At 54.8% G+C, this 22,793-nt stretch overlaps 1 protein-coding gene across 1 annotated transcript in view; it reads right to left on the reverse strand.

Annotated features, from left to right (window-relative positions):
• Positions 1–833: 833 nt before the first annotated feature.
• Positions 834–22,793, reverse strand: part of LOC134371233 (catechol O-methyltransferase-like) — a 30,673-nt gene continuing 8,713 nt past the window's right edge. Inside the window, 5 exon segments of the mRNA XM_063088265.1 lie at positions 834–3,487; positions 9,330–9,461; positions 10,322–10,515; positions 11,513–11,733; positions 11,735–11,795. Coding sequence (XP_062944335.1) covers positions 3,287–3,487; positions 9,330–9,461; positions 10,322–10,515; positions 11,513–11,733; positions 11,735–11,795 — 809 coding nt within the window. The 3' untranslated portion in view covers positions 834–3,286.

The raw sequence follows: 22,793 nt of genomic DNA on the forward strand, positions 1-22,793 counted from the left end.
TGGAGGCTGGAGGTGGGGGGGACATCCCCAGCCTGTCTGGGCTGCGAGATGGGTCCACGTGGGTGAGCTTTTGGTCAACTCTGACTTAAGGTTGGGCCACCGATGCTTGCTGTGGGGCCCATCAGAGACGTGGGGTCCCCAGGCTGGGAGTGGGGTGGGGAGCCCTCTATCCCTGGGAAGTCATGGACGCCCTCCCTCTGTCTCATACTCTAGAGGCATCTCCTTCCCTTTGCCTCAAAGGTATTCCCAGGTGGGACTGTCCCTCTGGGTGTTCTCCATGACCATGTCCCCAGGGTTCACTGGTTTCTCCTCTGTGATCAGAGAAAATGAAGCCCTTTCCTGTACTGTCATGCTCAGAATTGTGGAATCCCCTCCAGCCTAAGACATGGTCTTGACAAGCACAGAGGTTGCTTTGGAGTCAGATGTATTATCCTTCCCAGCTCAGTGAAGGGTTCCTGCTGCCCTGCTCTGCAGAACAGGGAACTCCCAAGGCTGCCCTGGGAGAGATGGGGGCAGAGCGGGGACTTGTCTCTCCAAAGCCCCAAAGAAAGCCGTTGAGGGAACACTCATGTGGGTGTACAGGTGGGTGGTCTCCTGTTTGTCCCCATGGGCATGGGCACTGACAGTGCTGTTCCAGGTGTCAAGAGACAAAATTACAAATTTAGTTGAAAGATCTCTATTGGCTTTATCTGTGATTCTAGAATTGGGCAACACTTCATTTATGAAATAGGATAAAATAAAATAGTATTCCAATGAGCTGAACCAGAGGAGTTTGGTATTATAGAGAGAGAAGGGCTGAAGAAAGCACAAACAAAGAACAAAAAGCGGACTGGTCATTTCAAAGTGACTTTCCTTATAAGGTGGGAACAGAGAAGTGCTTGGTTAACAATAGGTTGCTTTTTTTTGGTAAGCATTAAAGCAGAGGGAACAACTGAAACTGGCCTGTTTGGGAAATTGTCTGTTGTCTCTCCTAATTTCTCGGAAGGTCAGAGAACAACTCAGTTTTGCTTTGGTGACAAGGAACCTCGGCATGAGTGACTCCATTTTGGTTCTTAGTCTGGTCTTTTGGGGCCTAGTGCAGGAGCTCAGTCCCAAACAATAGCCTCCTATAGTTTTTATTTAACACAGGTAACCCATCCTAGAAAGGCAGGGTGTGGCAAGGGCAGCACCTGCCACCTGCTCTGTGCTAGTCCCTCAGCTTTGCACACAGGCGTCGTGCGTCCACGTGCCACCCTGAACCCATGTGATCCACACTAGCTCAGCTTCCTTCACCCTCAGCGCTCCCCTGTGCTGCCTTGGCAGGCCCAGTCTCACAACACCCTGGACCGGCCCCACCCGTCAGCTCTGACTAACCTGCTGTGTTCTGCCTCTAACACCTCCTGCCCACCCACCCACCCATGTGCTGCAGCCCGACCCCGACAGGAAAGCCCCTCCTCCCGGGCCCAGCAGGCCTGCGGTCAGGCTGGTGGACGCCGTGGGGGACGCTAAGCCTCAGCCTGTTGACTCCTGGGTCTAGCTTGCATGCCTGGTACGTTGTCTCGTCTGGTTGTTCATGTGATCATTTCCCCATCCTCTGGGCCAGGCTTCTGGCTAACCTCTGCTGGCTGCATGCTCTGCTCCTGTGTGCTCCCAGCAGGACCCTGGCCTCCAGCGCAGCAGCCCAAACGCCTGGCTTAGGGAAGACCAGACTGAGGGCTAAGAGGGACGGTCCTCTAGGCCCGTAGCCCCGTCTCAGGCACTGTAGGTTCAGAGCTCCAAGGAGATGGGACCAGGGGAGGGATGGCCCCCCACACCCTCAGACGCCCCAAACACAGGGCCCTGCCAGGACCAGCAAGAAGGGACTGGCCCTGGGCGGAGACCCTCAGAGTCAGCCTGCACTACCCATAGCAGCTGCCTTTCTCCACGTCTCCATCCATGCAGCATGTGGAGGCGGCTGCCCTGCCTGGAGGTTGCACGTTGTCCTGCCCCACTCAGCTGGCTGACACCTGCCTGTGCTTTTGGCTGAAGCGTCTGCCTTCCCTCGTCTCTCCACAGAGCTCAGGCCCAGCCATTTGTTCTTAGGGATTGGATCACCAGAAGGGCCATCCTGAGCGAACTCTGCCATGGAGCCTGGAGCCCCCTGGCAGCAGGGGCTGGCAGCACCTGTCACCCTGAGCTAGGGCCCTACTTTCTGGATGCTCTGGTGTCCACCTGCTGTGCTTCGTGTGGGGTAGGGGTCAGTTCCTGGCCCCTAGGGCATTTTGCTGATCTCTCCATTTGTCTAGAGGAACAAACTGGTTACTGGCTGCATTGCTGGGCTAGAAGCCCAGGAGTAGAGTCCTGGCCAGTGGCTGGTTTAGGCACAGGTGGGCTCAGCCAGGACAGTGTTGATCTTTGTCCCCAGTCTGGGAACTCAGCCTGTACTGGGGCCTTTGGGAGCCTCTGAGGTGGCCAGCAGTCTGACCCCTTCGGAGAGTTGGGGCTGGAGAGCCAGAGAGGGGGTTGGGGACAGCCGTGGATTAGGTAGACACAAACCAACTCTGCTTTGTCACTTGCAGCTGGCAGCCAGCAGAAATGCTGTGACAGTCTGAGCCTGCTTCCTTTTCCATAGGCAAGGCCAGGTGGGATTGGGGAAAGAGGTGCTTCCGCTCAGTGTGACATGTGGGCCCAGAGGGCCGGGCGCTGCTGTGTGGTCCTATGTCCACCTGTCACCAGTGCCTGCCATGGTCAGAGATGTGTGTAAAGTCTGGCCGATTGGCCTGTGCTGGTTTCCCAGGCAGGCAGACATGCATGTGGTGCTAACAGGTGCCCCTGGCCTGGCCACAGAAGGAGCAGTGTTAAGTAGGGCTGGCTCCTCTCCACTATTGGGCCAGGTGTAATACCCAGAACTCAGCCAGCCCTGGGCCAGGCCCATGGCATTATCATCCTGTCAAGGGGAGCTCAGTGTGTTTGGTGCTGGAGCAGAGCGCAGCAGGGTATGGGGGCCACGTGGAGGGTGAGAAGCGTGGTGCTAAGCTGACCTCTCATATCTAAATATCTAGACCGGGATTTCTCTTTTTAAAATATGAAATTAGAATATAAGATTATTACAGCTAGCTGATTTTAGTAAAGAGCCTGGTATTTGTTGTTAAAAGAAAGACAGCATGGAGCTGCAGCACCGAGAGGTCAACGTGGGCAGGGCTCAGGCCTGCAGCATGCTTTGCATTTAAGGACAGACCCCAGGACCGCAGAAGTAGGGTTAGTGGGAGCACGTCTATCGTGCCCTTCAGAACCAGGCTGCTGAAGGAGCGCAGAGCAGGGCGGGCCGTCAAGGCTGCGCCGGGCTGCCCAGGCCCATGTAGACGGCCTTCTCCAGGCCGTCCACCAGCTTCTTGTTCTTCAGGAACGCGGGGTAGTGTGTGCACTCGAAGCGGCCGCTCCCGCGCACGTGTGCCAGGAAGTCTGGTGTTCCCGGGCAGATGACGTTGTCGGCCAGCAACACGGTCCCCTTCCGCAACAGGCCATGTTCCTTCAGGGGACAGACAGAAATGGGTAAGGGTCAGGGATACCAGGCAAACCCACCTGAAACCAGAAGAGTTGCCCTTCACCTGGCTGAGACTCCACACGCTGGCCTGTACCTGGCCCTGAGGCCTGGGACTCCTCGAGGCCTTCCATTTTCTCCCTGGCAGTGGCCACTGCAGGAAAGGGCTGTGCTCCAGTCCCACCTCTAGAGCGCTGGCTCGATGAGGACAGGGACCTTTCACTCCTTCCCTCACTCCTGTATCCATCCCTAGCCCCTAGTATAGCATGTGGCACACACAATAGGTGCTCAATAAATGCTAGCTGAGTGGAGGAAACAGTGGGGCCACAGGCCAGTGGGTCCCTAAGACACCCAGTGCTGGGAACACGGGCACCTGCAAGTGAGAGGTATGGGGGGCAGGGGCAGCTCAGCCATTGGAGGCAAGACCAGCCTGACCAGGGTGACCCTGCGGGGCTGGGGCCAACCTCTCCACCGACACGTGTGTCCCTGGGGTTCTGCTCTGGACATCCCCAAGCTCCTGCATTTACAGACCCCCATCTCTGTTGGTACCTGGGCCCTGGGAGGACGTTGGGGTTCCTAAGCCTGTTCTCTGTGCAGAAGGAATTGTTACTGGATATGCAGCCACAGGTAGTCGCCCCCAGGGCCTGTCCTCAGGGGAGAACCCTCATAGGACGCTTGTGTGTCTATGCTGGGAGGAGGACCTGCTTACATTGCACAAAGTAATAGATAAACCTTGAGAAGAGGTATTTGTCTTCAGGAGAGCAATAGATCAGGGCAAGAGATGCCTCAGTCACTGTCGCTTAGAGATTTGACTTTCAAAGCATGGAGGATTCTTTGTACGTAATCATAAAACAAAAGTTACAAAGAAAAAAAAAACCCTCAAACATCTGAAGCAAAACCAAATTGCTGGCAGTAGTGGTATCTGCACTTGACTTGTAACCACTGGCAACTGACCCTGCCCCCTCCAGGGCTGTGGTCTATGGATGTCAGTTTTAGTGTTCCCAGCTCTCCTGGGGTGGTGGCCGGACATTTCTAGCCTGTGGGCTGCAGAAGGTGCAAGGTCAGTGAGGTGAGGGCGCAAGCCCATGGTCCAGATTTGAACAGGAAATACTACTATGAGTCATGATGTATTTTCTCTTAGAAAAAAGAAAAAAAAAAAAAAATGTCCTAGCCATGTCAGCTGAAAGACCCAGAGCAAAGAGCAGCCGGGCAGAGGGCTCCGGGCCCAGGCCCCAAGTGGGGGCCCGTCCAGGTCTGGGGTGGGAAATGCACAAGATGAGTGAGTAGTTCAGGTCCCCAGGCTCGTCCCAGAGGATCCAGCAGCCAGCTTCAGAGGAACAGTGTGACCATGATGACAGATGGGACCCCAGACACAAACTCCATGAGTTAATCATGAAAGAAAGGAAGGAGGGACTGTCCTGACACCACGAGCCTCCTGATGGATGACTAGGACCGCCTGGAACTCTGGCTGAAAGAGCCTCCGCTCTGAGCAAGGCTGCAGGTCTGATGCCACAGAGAGGCGATCTCACCAGAGTGGGTAACAAAGGAGTGAGGTAGTTGTCAACTCTGCCCACTGTTCTTTGAACATCCTCCCTTCAAGAGGTGGTGCCTCATTCTCTGCCCTTGGGTGTGGCTGGACTCAGTGACTAATACATAGAATGAGGCAGACATGACAGTGCGTGACATCAGATACTAGGTCATAAAAAGGCACTGTGGCTTCCTCTTTGCTCTCATTATTTCGGTCTGTCTGTGTCTCTCACTGTGTCATCTCTGGCTCTGGGGAAATCCAGCTGCCATGTTGTGAGGACACTCAAACAGCCCTGTGGAGATGCCTATGTGACAAAAGACTGAGGCCACCCCTTCAAAGCAGCCATCCAATTTTGAATTGCCACCTGCCCCTTAGTCCCTTACCTCCCCCCACCACCCACACACACAAAGCCGACCTGGTGGGGGGATGAAGAGGAGGGGCCGGGCCTCCGCAGAGCCAGGCTGGCCCTGACCCTGCACCAGTCAGGGGCCGCAGAGCCCCAGCTGTGGGTCTGCAGAATGCACGTTTAAAAAATACAGCCATTCCCAATTTGTGTCTTCTCTGCTATTTAGATAATTACAGCTTTGAAGAAGCAGCACTGAGGGACTTCCAGTCAAGATGGCAGAATAGATGGTCCCCAGCGTCACTCTCTCCCACAAATAACCAATTTACAACTATAAAAATGTAACATCAGCGAAGGTGGGGCTGCTGGAGCTCAGGGGAAGAGGAGGAGAGACCTACGGAGTTCATGAAGGTGGGAGAAACCACGATGAGAAAGAGAAAAAACTGCTCAGAGCTTTTCAGGGTGCAGCTGCCTTAAGGCTGGAGCTGCTGAGCACATGGGGCAGGAGTGGGCAGAAGCTGCAGCTGTGCACTTTGGTTGGAGTTGCTTGGAGGTAGCAGGGTAGAAGAGGGCCTTAGTGGCCCCCAGGACAGCAAGACCACTAATAGTGTTCCCATGGACCCATGCAGGAGTGAGGAGCCAGAACAGCTGAAAATGGGGAGCCATTCAGAGGCTGGTGAGTCATCGCAAGGGACTGGCACAGGACCCATCCCATGGAAAGTGTTTGGAGTATGGGTAGTGGGGGAGACAGGCCCACTGGGAGAACACTGGGACACAGCAAGGACAGCCAATCTACCTCCCAATCAGTGCAGGACCACTCAGAGGAGACTGGTCAGGAATGCAGAATTGCATGGGGTGCAGTTTTATGAAAAAACTCAGACCCAGATCAGAGTTTCTACACAACCCAGGTGCACCAGGTCCCTGGTGAGCCAGAAGTACTTATAAGGTCAACCATTAAACCCTGAGCTGCACAAAAAGCTTCCCTAGGGAAACAGCAGCAAAGCAGCAATTTAAACAACCACACAGCTCAAGTACTGGTTCCCACAGGAAGCTCCCCCATTTTAGAAGTAAACAAAGGACAAAAAATTAGTTCCAGCCCGGGCACACCACCAGCACTTTGGGGCCCACCTGGGAACACGAGGCTTGGAGCTGGAGACTGGGCTGCACTCCCACATCCAGGCATACCACCAGCACCTCAGGGCCCACCCAGGGGCCCAGGGCATAGAGCAGGGGAGCAGACCCCCCTCCCACAACCAGGCACACCATGCCAGTGCCTTGGGGACTGCCTGGGGACCTGAGGCATGGAGAAGGGGACTGGAAACCCCTCTCACGAGCAGGCACACCACGCCAGTACCTCGGGGCCCTCCTGGGGACCGGAGGCATGGAGAAGTGGACCAGAGCCCCCTCCCACAACCAGGCACACCATACTAGCACTTCAGGGCCTGCCTGGGGACCTGAGGGCTTGAGCTGGTGACCGGACCCCCTTCCCACAACCAGACACACCACACCAGCACCTTGGGGCCCACCCAGGGACCCAAGGCATGGAGAAGGGGACTGGACCCCCTGCCCACAACCAGGCACACCACCAGCATCTCACGGCCCCACCTGGGGGCCCAGGGCATGGAGTTGGGGACTAGACCCCCCTCCCTCAACCAGGCACACCATGCCAGCACCTTGGGGCCTGCCCAGGGACCCAAGGCATGGAGCGGGGACCAGACACTCCCCACAACCAGGAACACCACCAGCACAAAGGAGCATGCCAAAAACATCACCTCCATGTGGGTGGCCCACCACGGCCACCACAATAACCATGGCTGCTAAGAAAGCGGCTAGATGGCACAACCACCACGCAGATGGTGTGCCAGCCACTGGAGTACATTTACACAAGGAGAGTCACCAGTAGAGATAAAGAAAAGAAGAGGATGTCTCTCTCCACAAAACCCATTCCAGACTGACAGAAGAAGGGTCTGCTCTATGATAATATTGGGGGACCTGATGACACCTCTCAGCATTGGACAGGTCATCTAGGCAACAAATCAACAGAGTAACCATTACTCTTTCAGAAGGAGAGAAGAAATCTAGGGTTATCAGAGGTGGGGGGTGGTAAGAAAGGTGGATGGGGAGAGATTGGATAAGGGGCATAAAGAATAATTATGATTTGGAACAATATATATGCTAGTAATATTGATTTGATCAACATATCTCAATGTTGAACTTCAAAAATATGTAAAGTCAATTTTGATTAAATAAATAATAAATAAAATAAAAAATAAATATAGAAAGAGAACATGGTCTGTGTTGTAGTGATTTTTAAAAATATTTGTTGAGATTTCTCTGTGCCCACCTAACACTAAACTAAAGTTTCTTTCTGTGTTTTAAAAGGTTGTATGTTTTATATTTTGGAGGCTACAGTGTTCTAAATATCACTAATAAAGAGAGTCATTTAAATGTGAAAAAAAAAAAGCAGCAGCAGCAGCACTGAGAAACTATTAGTTTCCTAGTTACTAAACTGCAATATTTGCTACTTTTCTATCAATGCAGGCCTCTGTAATTATCACACACACCAAAGCTGCTGAGATCCACCCCCTGGGACGCAGCCCAGCTGTGGGTCTGTCTCTCCCGACCAAGCACTGCCCGGCCGGCCGCCTGCTCTCTGCCCTCAACAACCAATTTGCAGCTTCCCGCCCCGCTGCTGGGGCTGGGCGTCCCCCTGCCCAGACGGGCTCCCCGCAGCCTCCCTGTCCTGGCCCAAGGCCATCCAGTCCCCACTGCCTTCTCCCTTCCCGACACAGGTCCTCCGGGTCACCTTCTGGGCCCCAGGTCTTCCCTCATGCTCCACTCGCAGGGCTCAGCACCGCCAATGTGGTTTCGGGGCCTCTGAAACGCCCTCCCCCAGCCATCCTGCTCCAATCTCCACAAGGCTGCCAAGGATCTTCTGGATCTAACAGGTCTAAGCCCACCCTCACCTGCTCCAAGCCCTCCATGCCCTGACTCATCCTGTTCCCAGAACGTTCTGTGCCCTTTTGCACCCACCAGTTCTCTAAAACGCTGGCTCCTTCCCATCCATGCCCAGGGCCTGGGTGGCTGTCCCCTCAGGCCCATGGTCCCACAGTGGAGTGTCTGGCTTGTGGAGAGCTGCAGGTGAGCGGGCACCAGACAGCGATGTGGGACGACCCCACACTGGCACTGGGCGGGGAGGCCGTGGGGAGGCTGAGCATCCTGAGCGCTGGGGGAGGGCCAAGGAGCTGCTCAGTGTCCCCTTCTTGACTACGAGGGAGGGACAAGTTAGCGTGTCATCAGTATGAAGCTCCGTAAGTGTCAGCGCACAAAGGGTCACCAAGCCGCAACCATCCAGGGATCGAGGATGGGCCAGCAGTCACTGCTCAGCCTCACTCAGGGAGGCACTGGGGGTCCTCACCGGGCGGAGCCGGTGGAGTCTGGGGGTGGGGTGCGGGGCTGCACAAGGGACCCAGGAGGAAGCTCTGCAGGAGACACCCCTCCCCCTGAGCCAGCACCAGCCACCGCCCAGCCCAGAACAGCTCTGCCTCTGTACCTCAGCCCTGTGCCCTTTCTGCCCAGGCCTTCTGGTCCATGGCGCTCACCCCACTATCTGGTGGCACCATGCCCTGTGCAGGTGGGCTGGCACCCCCATTCTCAACTGGCCACCCAGCCAGGCCCCTAGCCCAGCTCCCCCTGCCCAGAACTCCCTTCCTCCCCTCTCCTCCCCAGGGCCTCTTCAGCCCTCTGTGCTCCCTGATCTCGTGGCACCTCAGTTGGAATGAGGTCTGTGTGCCCACGGCTGCCCCCCAGGGCCCAGCTCTGTCCCCAAGGGCCGCCCTCAGCAGGGCTTAGCTGGGGCACCTGGCTCTTCAGAGAGGCTGAGGCTGACCGACCAGGTGGTGCCGGCAGCCCCTGCGGCAGCATGGAGGCCCATCCTGGTGAGGTGGGTGGTGGCTCACCTCCAGGAGGATCGTGTCCGGCAGGTAGCGGTCCTTCCAGTGGTCAAGGAAGACCATGTCCAGTGTGTCCACGTCATACTTCTTCTTCAGCTGGGGAATGATGTCCTGGGACGCCCCGACCAGAACTGTTACCTGTGTTAAATCAAAGTTATAGGCCATTGTTTGGGACTGAGCTCCTGCACTAGGCCCCAAAAGACCAGACTAAGAACCAAAATGGAGTCGCTCGTGCTGAGGTTCCTCGTCACCAAAGCAAAACTGAGTTACTCTCTGACCTTCCGAGAAATTAGGAGAGAGAACAGCCGATTTCCCAAACAGGCCAGTTTCAGTTGTTCCCTCTGCTTTAATCCTTACAAAAAAAGTAATCTGATGTTAACCAAGCACTTCCTTCTCTGTCCCCACCTTATAAGGAAAGTCACTTTGAAATGACCAGTCCACGTTTTGTTCTTTGTTTCTGCTTTCTTCAGCCCTTCTCTCTCTACAAAACCAAACTCCTCTGCTCAGCTCATTGGAATACTATTTTATTTTATTTTACTCTATTTTATAAATGAAGTGTTGCCCAATTCTAGGATCACAAATAAAGCCAATAGAGATCGTTCAGCTAAATTTGTTGTAATTTTCTCTCTTGACCCCTGGAACAGCACTGTCAGTGCCCATGCCCATGGGGACAAACAGGAGACCACCCGCCTGGACACCCACACGAGTGTTCACCCAACAGCTTTCTTTGGGGTTCTGGAGAGACAAGTCCCCGCTCTGCCCCCATCTCTCCCAGGGCAGCCTTGGGAGTTCCCTGCTGTGCAGAGCGGGGCAGCAGGAACCCTTCACCGAGCTGCCAGGGCTTCCTTCCTTGCTGCTGGGCCTGGGAAGCACCGTGGGGCCCGGTTACAGTGGGTGCTCTGTGACTGAGGGCTTGAACCCAGCTTGGGGGTGACTGGCCTACCCTGGCCCCTCTGAGCCTCAGTATCCCTATCTTCACCCAGCTCAGGCGTACACACCCTGTCCTGCAGGCCCGCGAAGTCCAGCACGCGCTGGGTGATGGCAGCGAAGTCAGGGTTGAGCTCAATGGTGAGCAGCCGGGCACCGGGCACCAGCAGGCGGCCCATGCGCACGGCCGAGTAGCCGCAGTAGGCCCCCAGCTCCAGCAGCACCGAGGGCTGGTACTCCCGCACCACGGCATCCATGATCTGGCCTGCAGGGTCGAGGGGAGAGGGATGTGAGCGCAAGTGGAGGCAGGGGGACCCGACCCTCGTCCTGGGCCCCACTCCTCTCTTGACCGAGCTACAGCCCCTCCAGGATGCCCAACCTCTGGCCCTCTCACCTCCACCCACCCTACCTGCTGCTGGGGGGTCTTTTACCTCCCAGATCCCTGGCCCTGAGGACCTGGTGCCCACTGTGCATACCATCAGGGATCCCATGGTCCCTCAGGCCTCTGCACCGTTGCACTCACTGGTCCCTCTATCCTTGCCACCTTCCCTGGCTGACCACAATGCACCCTAAGCCACAGTGGCCCTCTCTGGAAGGCCCCCCACCCTGTCCTCAGGGCCCACCGGGTCCCCAGAGCTGGATGCTGTGTCATGGGCTCCAAGGGGGCTGGGCAGGGGCAGTCTTGACCCCAGGGACAGACTCCAGGGAGTATAGCAGGGCCTGCCTCTGCCCCAGCCTGAAGTCCTAGGTCAGAAGCAGACCAATGGGGGAGGGAGGGGCACTGGGAGAACCTGACCGGCTGGTTTCTAGGCAGGTCCCAGGCCTGCAGGGCAGAGTTCAAGGACAGTTACACCACGTTCAAACCCCATGACTGTGGGGGCCTCCCCAGCAGTGGGGTCATGAGGAGTCACCAGGGACCAGTGTCCACTGAGTAGTCCGTGGCAAGGACAGTGCAGAGCCTGACTCCCACCTCCGGGGCCCTGGACAATGGGCCTTCCTGGGCTGGCGCTCTCTTTACAAAGCACTTTTTTTTTTTTGGTCTAACATCGCTCTCTCCCCACTGGCCTGGGTACAGAGTCCTGCGATGGGTGTCCAGGTCAGGAAGTGAGTGGCTGGGCCTGCGGCTTGGGCCCCCAGGGCTCCAGATAAGCCCCTCACCCCCATCTAGGCCTGTCCCAAGCTTCCCAACCACCCAGAAACAGGGTGCTGGCAGGCCACTCCTGGCAGGGCTGTGCTGCCCGCCTACCAGCTGGGTCACCCACCTTTCTGGTCGCCCACGATCATGGCAAACTCCTGCGAGCAGTAGTCATCGATGGCCTCCAGCACGCTCTGTGGATCCCCTGCCTTGGCATGCTCTAGCATGTGGCGCAAGATGCGCTGCTCCTTGCTGTCACCCATGAGCAGGTCGTGGATGGGCTGAGGGACGTACTCGCAGCAGGCGATTAGGAGGCCCCAGGCCCAGCCTCTGCGCAGAAGCAGCAGCCGTCAGCAGCACCAGGCCCAACGAGGCAGCTGCCAACAGCAGAGCTCCGGCCTCCAGCTCTGCTAGAGGGCGGGGTGGGGCGTGGAGAGGGGACGGAGGAGGCGGAGAAGGGAGAAGGGAGGCACATGAGTCCACAGGAGAAGGGAAGTGGGGAGGACAGGGAGGGGCAGTGGCTTCTGTGCTCTGCGCCCTTCCTGACTCACCCATACTCCTTGTGTGCTGATGGAGGGTCAAGGTTCAGAGGAGCCAGTCACATGCTCAGTTGCCTAACTGTCAGCGCCTGGGAGCCAGCTCCCCACCGTCCTCTAGCGCCCTTAGGTGGGTGGAGCAGGTGTGTGTCCTGTGCCTCTGGTAGTCCTGCACAGAGGCCTGCCCTGTCATAGCCCCGGCCCTGGGCACTTTCCCTGACGGCCCTGGGTGGAGGAGCCACTGCCCTGACTGAGCTGGGGGACAGCTTCAGCCCACAGACCCTCTAAAACCATACAGAATACAAAGGCATCTATGGACCAAGGCTGTCACCTCCCAGCCGGTTTAGAAGACACCTAGGTAGGGGGAGGCCCCACCCCTGTGCAGCCCCCTTGGCCCCTCGCATGGGGTACGTGCTGGACGCTCACACTCCTGAGAGCCCGACAAACCGTGAGGTCCTGTAATTAGGTTAGGAGCGAGGCGGTTCCCAGGCCAGGCACAGCAGCACAGACCCACTCGCCACTCCCCTCAGGGACAGCCACACATGGTGTCTGTCCCAGAATGAGAAAGACAGGCCCTGCCACCTGCACCACAGTGTGAGCGAGACACAGAGCTGTATCCGACAGCCACGAGTGGGGCGGGATGAAATCACCTCAAGCGGCCCTGCTTCAAGTTGTCTTGGCACGAGCTCCTCTGGGCAGGCAGCCCAGGACCCGTGAGATGGAAGCTCAGCCAGAGGCCCCCCAGCCGGCACAGAGCAGAGTCCACACAGTTCAGAGCAGAAGTCCACAAGTGATTTCAGACCAGAGACCCCAAAATGGAAAAGGGCGCCAGGAGGAGGAACTTGGGAAGCTTCCCACAGGGGCCCTGTGGTCACTCTCGAGTCTTTCTGGGATGGGGCCTTGGAACCCTGGTGGCCACACAAGATCCTGCTCTCTGCTAGAAGCTCCCCTTTGCAAAGGCACATTCTGGGAGGGGAGGCAGGCCCAGGACCTCACAGGAGAAACGTGGAGGACAGCCTCAGGGCTCCAAACCCCAGGACCATTAGGGTAGATTCAGGGGACAGAGCAGAAGATAAACAGGAAACCCAGGCTCTGCCCCAGCGGGGTGGGCCAGTGTGGACACACAGACTTCTAGGTGATCCGGTCACTTGGCCATTCCACAAGGCAGAGTGGACACGTGTCAGCAGGTCTGTGCACAAGTGCCGGGCCTGAAGCCTCACCTACCCCCTGCTCTGCTCACTGCTTCCGTGGTCCAGCTGACCTTCAGGCTGCTTCCGAGCCTGGCTCCTGCCTGCTGGGCTGCAGGATGGGTCTGGGCTCTCCTTCTCTCAGCTTATCAGCAAAGCAGACATGATTTGTGTGAAGTTCAATTTTGCCTTTGAATGATCAACAGAAGCTGTAACCTGGAAATGACCAAGGTCCAGATATCTGAGCCCCTTCTCTGGAGACCAGCCTTGCCTGGGCCTTCCCTGGGGGTAGGTGTGGGGGAGGCAGTGCTTCACCTTTCCCGGCTCAGAAGAGACAGTAGAAGTCCTCGGAAAGGCAGTAGGACATTGTCTGGAGTGTCCCCAAGTCAGGGACACTGGGGACAGTCCCCCTGGTGTTTGCTGGCATTGCCCTGCAGGATATGGCGGCACGTGCACCTGTGCCTTGTGAAACGCAGGAGAAATGACCCACTTTGCTCAAGCCGTATTTCCCCAGGAGAGTCAGCGCAAACTTGGAAATGACACAGAAGACCAAGGACTAGTTTACAAAGAGCATATACAAATCAGTAAGAAAAAGACAATCCAAGAGAAAAATGGACCAACATGGCCAATATGCAGCTTTCAGGAAATGGCCAAAAGGCCAGAAGCCCCGAGCAGACGTGGGAAACCCGGTGCAGGCCTCGGTGCCAGCATGAGGTGCCTCTGCCTGGGCTGTCCTCGGGCACCGCCTACACCCACAGGAGTGTGGATCGTGCCATCTTTCCCGAAGGTCTGGCCTCACCTCACAGGGCCCTAAGCAATCCTGCTGCCAGGAGCTCCATGCATGCAGCAGGACGTGCCACGACCACAAGGTGCGTGAGGTGAAAACACAGGGCGACGGGCAGTCGGTGAGGACAGTGTCTCTGTTCGGAGAGGAAGATGACAGGAAACAATAGGGAGGGGACCTCGTGGGTCTCAAGTGGCTGGAACTTTCCATCTTGCTCCTTTCTTCATGGTTAGGATTTCCTAACGACACACCTGTTTCTTTCTTTATTATTTATTATCTATGATGGTTTAATTATCTGTTATTACTACTAGTAGTAATAGATGTCATATTTGAGTGGTTAAATAAGGGGACATTTTGTTTTATTCTCTGTATTTCAAAAACTCGAGTAAATGTTAGAAACAAATATCAAAAATAAAAGGGGACAATTTGAGGGCAGGCCTGTGGCTCACTTGGGAGAGCGTGGTGCTGACAACACCAAGTCAGGGGTTAAGATCCCCTTAGCGGTCAGCTTAAAAAAAGGGGGGGGGGTCTGCTTAAATAGTAAATTACTTGGTAGACGCTGGAGCCCTGAACTATAAATTTCAATCCCCATAATACGTAAATTGTGTAAGAATTTGGCTTTTTAACCTCTACTCTCTAGGTCTGTCTGTTCTTAAATTTGCAGGCCTGTGTCCCTTGGGTCTGACGAATGGGACAGAGGGAGGAAGCCACAGCACCGCAGGGAGGGGCCACACCTGCAGGGGCAGGGGCTGCCGAAGCCCCTTTCCTTTTCCTGTCAGGAGGGGACGACAGCTCCTACAGGCGGGGCAGAGTGGGCCCCGCTGGCCCGAGGACTGCTGACCAGTCCCCTCATCGCCACGCACGCTTCCCACTGTGGCCCCACCAGGCCCTCCTGGGCAAGGGGCATGGGGGACCAGGGAGGTGCTCAAGGCGCCCCCAGCATACTCAGTGAAGCTTCCTTGGTCAAAGGGCTGACCCCAACACATATCCCACCCCCATGCCATGCCCGGGAGAGGGGCCTTCACTGCCCACCTCAACCTCACCCAGTTCTCCAGCGACCCCCAGAGGAGAATTCTGGGATTGTCCTGTGAGTGTCGGCGGCCCAGAGTGAAGGGACTGGCTGCCCCAGGCCACCACCCAAGCACTGGCCACTGCCTACACTGCCTCTAGATGGTCTTGTCCTGGCTAATACACCCTCATACCATCTCCCCTTGTGGGGTCTCCCTGACCGCAGGGCCCCAGGGCTCCCAGACCACCCTCCTCTGCTTTGTCCAGCTGTACTGAGGAAGGTCATGCCCACCTGGCTGTGGGAGGAAGGGGACGCAGGACCACGCCCACCTGGCCATCCAAGGACGGACACTGCCCAGTCACTGCTCACTGCCTGGAGTTTTGCAGAACAAAAGAATGATCGAGTGAGTGAATGGAGGGCCGGGGTCCTCAAACACTGAGAATCATGCCAGTGAAGAAAACCACATAGATTAGAGCATGGTGCTGATGACACCAGAGTCAAGGGCTGGAATCCCTGTATCAGGAGCAGCCAAAAAGAACAAAAGAAACACTTAGAAACCCGCAGAGGGAAGCATTCAGAGCTCTTCAGGTGTTCCTATGCTGGGATTTTGCCCCCAAAGCCAACAGAACAGCTTGTCTTGCTGGAGGTCCTGGGAGCCGAGGCTGGGCACGCCAGCTCAGTGTCCCCCTGGAGACCCTTATGACCTGACTACCCTGCTCTGGTTGTGGGGCCTGGGTGGGGATAAAGTATCCTCATTACCTAACAGAGATGCAAAGAGAACCTGCTTCAAACTCCCCTGGGAGCGGGCATGGGTAGGAGGACAAAGCGCACATGGCTGGCCAGGAGGTGAGAGCCTGGAAGCCACGGAAGCTGGTGGGATCCTCTCTGCTTTCGTGTGTGTTTGAAACGTGCTGTCACGGAAGGTTGTTAAGTGGCTTGCCAAGTGCACTTTTCAAATGTGGTTTCTCAACCACAGAGGGGGAGGTGAAGTCGCCGTGCCCTGTGTCTCTGGCCCGGTCATAGCCGTTGGCTGCGTGCAGTGGGCACTACCGGGAGGAGCTGCTCAGGGGCACTGGGCATGGCCCGGGAGGCTGGGCATCACCCGCGACTCCGAGGATTCCACCTGCAGTTCATGATGAGAGTATGAAAGAAATTAAGGAAGACACGAATAAACAGAAAGACATCCCATGTTCATGGACTGGAAGACTCAATAATTTAGTGTCAACATTATCCAGAGCAATCTACAGATTTAATGTAATACCTATCAAAAATCCCAAGGGCATTTTTTACAGAAATAGAAAAATCCATCCTAAAAGTCACATGGACTCTCAAGGGACCCAGGATAGCCAAAACAATCTGGAGAAAGAACAAAGTTGGAGGTCACACACTTCCTAATTTCAAAACTTACAATAAAGCTATAGTAATTAAAACAGTGAAGTACACAAATAGACCAGTGGAGAAGAACTGAGAGTCCAGAAGTAAACACTCATGTCTATGGTCTAATGATTTTTGACGAGGGTGTCAAAACCACTCAATGGCAAAGAGGTGTCTTCAGCAACTGTTGGGACAACTGGATATCCGCATGCAGAAGAATGAAGTTGTGTGAATGAAGTTACTTCACACTATATGCAAACCTCAACCCAAAAAGGATCAAATACCTGACTTTAACAGCTAAAAGTATAAAATTCAGAAGAAAACATAGAAATAAATCTTCGTGACCTTGAATTTGGCAATGGATTCTTAGATATGACATCAAAAGCACAGACAACAAAAGAAAAATAAGTTGGAGTTTATTAAAACTAAAAGATTTTTGTGCATCAAAGGACACTATCAAGAGAGTGAAAGGACAACCCACAGAATGGGAGAAAATATTTGCAAATCATATATCTGATGAGGGCTTAATATCCAGAATATATAAAGAATTCCTACAATTCAACAACAGAAAGACAATCAACCCAATTTAAAAAAATGGGACTCAAAGAGATATTTCTTCAAAGAGGACATACAAATGGCCAATAAGCTAAAAGATGTCCACCATCAATAGTCATTAGGGAAATGCAAATCTAAATTACGATGAGATATCTCAAACCCATTGGGATGGCTATTTTTTTTAAAAAAGGAAAACAAGTGTTGGCAAGGGTGTGGAAAAATTGGAACCTTTGTGCATTGCTGATGCAAATACTCGTGGAAGAGGGTTTGGTGGTTCCTCAAAAAGTTAAACATGGAATTCCATATGACCCAGCAATTCCACTCCTAGGTATATACCCACAAGAGCTGAAAACAGGGACTGAGATACTTGTTACCAATATGCATAGCAGTCTTGTTCACAATAGCCAAAAGGGGGAAAAAAACAAGTATCCATCAACACCTGAATGGATAAACAAAATGTGTGTATCCATACAACGGAATGCTATTCAGTTACTAAAATGAATGACGGCTGGCCAGTTAGCTAACTTGGTTAGAGTGCCGTGTTATAACACCGAGGTCAAGGGTTCGGATCCCCTTACTGGCCAGCCACCCAAAAATACATATATATGAATGAGGTCCTGATTCCTGCTACAACGTGGATGAACCTTGAAGACATTATGCTAAATGAAATAAGCCAGATACAAAAGGACAAATATATGATCCCACTCACATGAAATATCTAGAATGGACAAATCCATAGAGACAGAAAGTAGATTAGAGGCTGCCAAGGGCTAGGGGGCAGTGGGTGATGGTTAAACAACACTGTGAGTGTGTTTAATGCCACTGAATTATACCCTGAGAAATGGTTAAAGTGGTAAATTATATGTTTTGTATATTTTGCCATAATAAAAAAAATAGTGGAACAAAATTTAAAAAAAGAAGAAAACCCTGCTCCTGGCCCTCCCTGTTCCAAAAAGGAAAAGGGACATGCCATTCCCCACAAGGAAGCAGGAATCAGAAAACCAACCATGACTCCCAATTCCTTGGGGCACCCAGGCACTCAGGAGAGCCTCTGAACCACAGCTGCCCAGGCTGCCCGCCTGCCCACTGCCTGCCCCAGCTGAGCCCAACAGCAGGGTCTGCATGCTGCCCCTTGCAGGGATATCCACCTTCCTTCTATGAAGCAGGGAGGGGCCTTTATCACAGCAGAATCTGCTCACCCCACGCTCCTTGCCTTGGCCCGTGGTGGATGCATTCAGTGGTCAGCAAGGATCACCACACCCATCCCTGCACAGACGGCACACAGACTGGGGGAGGGGCAGGTCTTTTTTCCTAAAACAGCAACAATAACACCCCAGCCTCCCCCAAAACCTTCCTTATTATAAGCCCGTTTTTAAGTATTCTTTCTACAAGACCAACCACAAACCCACGACCTCCATCAACTCCCACCATCATTTATCCTCCTTCGGGCAATCAAGACACTTGGCAGCTGGGAGATCAACAACTCTGAGATCCTTTGTGGCAAATGTGCTTCACCACATCCAGACTGACACAGTCCAACTTCACCAAGGCCTGCCCCCGACACCTGCATGTGCGGGTGGGTGGGGCACTCCATTGGCCCTGTGGGTCAGCCTGCTCCTTCCTCTCTGGCCAGCTGGGATGCCAAGCAGCCCTGGTAGCTCCCAGGGGTCAAGAAATGGAGCATCTCCTCTTTTTGGGAAGACATCCCAGAGGATTTCACAGTTACCCCCAACAGAGCCCAGGAAGACAATCCCACAGTTGCTATGGGGCAGTGATGTTCTTTTCCTAATTATGCAGATGTGGGAGGGACAGGACAAACACACTGTGTAGAGCCACCTGGGGTGGCGGGTTTGGGGACCCTGTCCACCATCATCATAGGTGGTGCTGCTTTCTCATGTCCCCATCTTCACAGCCCAGGGCAGAGCCCTCCCGAGCTCCATGCCCCCTCCAGCCTCACAGAGCTGCTAGGCTCGTCCCCTGAGGGTGGCCTCAGGAGTGCTCTGTTCTGTCCACCCTCTGGATGTCTCCAGGTGTCATCTTAAAGGGGGAGGAACTACAGGAATGGAGCTGAGATGCTGTGCCTGTAAAAGCTGCTTGAATGGACAGGTTCCAGTGGGGCTGCTCCTGTCCCGTGCAGTGCTGGGGCCTCTGGGTGTGACCACAAGCCTTCCCAGGAGCTCAGTGCACCCCATCACTGCCAGCTGCCTGGCCATCAGCCGCTAGCTCATGTGAGCACTGTGAGCACCAAGTTTCCTCTTGAGACACCCTTGCAAGCTGAGCTGTCAGCAGCCCACAGAGACAGGGCAGCCACATCTGGCCTTAGGGGCAGGCCTGTGGGACTCGGGCAAGGCTCGACAGCATCCACGCAGTGCCTGCCACACGCACGTGCACAAGGAGCACAGGATGTCCTCTGTGCACACAACGTGGTAAGATGCAGGTGACTGGGCCTCACCATGCAGCACCTGGGACGGTGGTGACAAACGCAGGGCCCAGCCCTGACACCTGCTACGCTGAGCCGACAGCGGCTCCTGGAGCTCAGTGTGACAGCCAGGCTCGCCTGTGCTTCTCAGCCTCTCCTTGCCTTTTGTAGCCAGACAGCTCCTCTCTTTCGTCAGCTGGTCAGTATCCTCTCTCACATTTAACATACCCTGGATGACCCCATCTTTCTTTAAAAGAGATAGAAACATTTTCTATAAATACACGGCAAGTAAACATCAGCGGATGAAACTCTTAAAAAATCCCTTAAAAATGTAAACTAACTGTATGATCTGGTTTCTAGGCTCATTTTAAAAAATCCATAAAAGACAACTAGAAAATGGCTTTGGCCCCTTTGCAAAGGTCTGGAGTCTGCTGTTTCTGCCCCACTCTGCCACTGCCTCTGTCTGAAGGGCCCGGGGCACTTTGGTCTCTGCCCACTCACGACTTCCTGCTCAGGAAGTCCAGGGAGGAGGGTGTTCGTCCGTTTTCTGTCACTTATAACAGAATACCTGAAACTGGGTAATTTATAAAGAAACAAAATTTATTTTTTACAGTTTTGGAGTCCAAAGTCGAGAGAGCGCATCTGGCGAGGAACTTCCTAGTGGGGACTCTGCAGAGTCCCGAGGTGACGCAGAACATCATGTGGCGAGGAGGGTAAAAGCGTGTCCTCAGGCTCTCTTCCTCTCCTTGGGAGCCGTCCTTGCCACTCGCGTGATAACCCATTTATCCTTCAACCCATTAATCCATGAATGGATTAGTCCACTCACGAGGGCAGGGCCCTCGCCATCCAGTCATCCCCTAAAGGCTCCACCTTCCAGCCCTGCCACATTGGGGACCAAGCTTCTACGTGAGCTTCGGAAGCAACGAACATTCAGCAAGGAGCAAGATGGCCCTTGCACCTGCTACAAGAGGCCACAAAGAGAAAGGTCTGAGTCCCGCAGCACACTCAGGCACCTTAAGGCTGGTCGCCGGGAGAAGAGCCACAGCCAGCTTCCCTAAGAAAGAGCTCGAGGAGCCGTGAGTCCCCCACTCTCCAGTGCGGGTCAACACGCAACTACTGCGCCCTCGAGCAGCACTTAGAAAGGCCACTAGCCATTTGGGGAGCACTATCCTTGATATTCCTGAACACATAACCAGTGACAACAGTCATTGGCACATTGAAAGTCACAGTGGCCTGCACACACCTCATTCTGTCCCCACGGGACTAGGGGCCCAGTGGGAAAGACAGGCACAGAGCTACAGGTGTGATGACAGAGAGGACATAGGTGGCAAGAACAGGCTGAGGCGTGAGTGTTTAAACATAGAAGTAGCCCCAGTCCACACACAGGTCCCCCAAGGAGGCCGTGGAGGGCGCTGCCTAGAGCTTGCTGAACAGGGCTGGAACCCCCAGCAAAGACTAGAGCAGGTGTGGGCCTGTCCCTCAAGGGGCTGGTCCAACAGGATAAAGGGTGACAAAGACAGTGGCTGGGAGTTTGGCTGTGGTCCAATAACTCAGGGAGAGCTGGTACAGTTTCCTAGAGGCAAGCTGGGCAATACCAGGCAGGCCGTACTCGGCACTTGGGCAGGGCTCATCGACAGGCTGGGAGGACACAGGGACGGCAGCTGGGGAGACCTGCACGCTGCAGCCTGGACCCACCTGTAGACCCAGGGGCCGGCCACTCACCTCCACTCAGGCTCTGGGAATCTAAGGGAGCGACGGGAAGGCCCCAAAATAGCCAGTCAAATCCAGACGGGGCAGGGTCTCCAGTGCTCAGCATCTGGGGACCTCACTGCTCTCTCTCTGGCAGCACTCGGGCAGTGCCCCCTTGTGCTACCATCTCAAACCCTCCAATACAAGAATCTGTCATAAATTCTCCAACCTGCAGAGGAATTGGGAGGCAGGGACCCAGCCTCCTGTCCTTGTGACCCCTGAGGAAAGGTGAGGAAGCAAACCTGCCCTGGGCACCATGGAAGGGTCCCGCCTGCTGTGTGTGTTTATAAATAAAGCTTTACTGAATGCAGTTCACTTGCACACGCGTTGTCTGTGGCTGCCCTTGCCCGACAATGGAAGGGGTGAGTAGTTGCGACAGAGAGAGGACCTGCAGAAGGAAAGGGTGCCGGCGGCCGTGGGTCTGAGCAGGACTGGAGTAGAAGGAAGGGACTTATGTGTCAGGGGCCAGGCAGGAAGCCTCCTGCTGGCTTCCCCACACCTCAGAGAGGACAGGAAGTGGGGCTGGCACAGCCTGGCATCCCAAGGGCCAGCAACATGGGCTAAGAGGAGGCTTTCACATAGGCTGTGTCCGAGGCACTGCCAGGGACCACAGTGACTCTGTCGTCATGGCCACACCAAGGACAGACATGAAGCCTGGGCTCTGAGAGGCTCTATGACCCCAGGATCCTATCCAGGATACCCCTTTGTGCCTTTGACGTGGGGACCCCTTACATTTCCAACAGCAGATCTGGCCCAGAGCTGGGCCATGGCTCCTCCCATTCCCTTCACAAGGCCAGACCTGCATCATGGTCTCACACTCCCCTGTATCCTTCATAGACGTTCTCCCCATCACATCTGATCCTGCTGTGGCGCCTGCTCCTTGGAGGACCCCTACCTCAGTAGGGCCGGCTGCCCTTCACGTTAACCAGCTCACACATATGAGCAGGGCTGCGGAATTGGCACCCAGAAAAGGGCAGGCCTCAGGCAAGAGAGCGGGTTAACCAGGATCCTTGTAGAGAGGACAGAAAGGACGGGGTTCCTTTAGGGTGGGGGCAGAAAGGTCCTGGACATGCCTGTTGGGGTGATGTCCAGGTCAGCCATCTGCCCACGGGCCACGACTCTGTTCTGCCTGGGAACTGGGAAGATTCTGGCAGGTTAAGGGCACAGTAAACAAAGGCCCAGCAGCTGTCCCAGGCTCTGGGCCTGAGTCCAGCCCTGCCCCCTCAATGTGAGCTGAACCTGACCTCCTCATTTTACTTCTCAAAGGCTGGGTGGCAGCACCCCCACCTCAGTGCCCGGGCCATGAGCTTGGGGCCCCATCACGCCAGTGGCCTTGACAAAAGGTCTCTCCCTGACCAAACTCTATCTACGCCCCTCTGGCCCTCTTCTTGGCTGGGCCTCAACCTTGCCCTATACAGACTTGAACAATCACTAATCAGTTTTTCACAGCTCAAGGCCAAGTCCCTAGGATGAGCCAAGCCCCCCTTAAAGTGCCTGCCTGAGAAAACTCAAGGTTGCCAAAAGAATTTACTATTTGTTCGCACAAGATAGGGCTCCTGTCTCCCAGCCTCTGTGGGAGGGTAGGAGCCCAACTTCAATAAGCGCCAGTAGCAAACCCAGAAGAGTTTCACCAGGGCCAGCTGCCACTTCCTGCTCTTGGTAAATTTCCATTTCGTTGACTCTACCGAACCAGCACCGTTCCTCCTCCCAACTCCCTCATTCTCTCTGCACCTCTGCACAAATCAGCATGGAGCTCAACCCTTTCCTCTACTGTCCATAGTCACCAAATAGTTTC

The sequence above is a fragment of the Cynocephalus volans genome, chromosome 2, assembly GCF_027409185.1.
Source record: "Cynocephalus volans isolate mCynVol1 chromosome 2, mCynVol1.pri, whole genome shotgun sequence".
In the NCBI taxonomy this organism is placed as follows: Eukaryota; Metazoa; Chordata; class Mammalia; order Dermoptera; family Cynocephalidae; genus Cynocephalus; species Cynocephalus volans.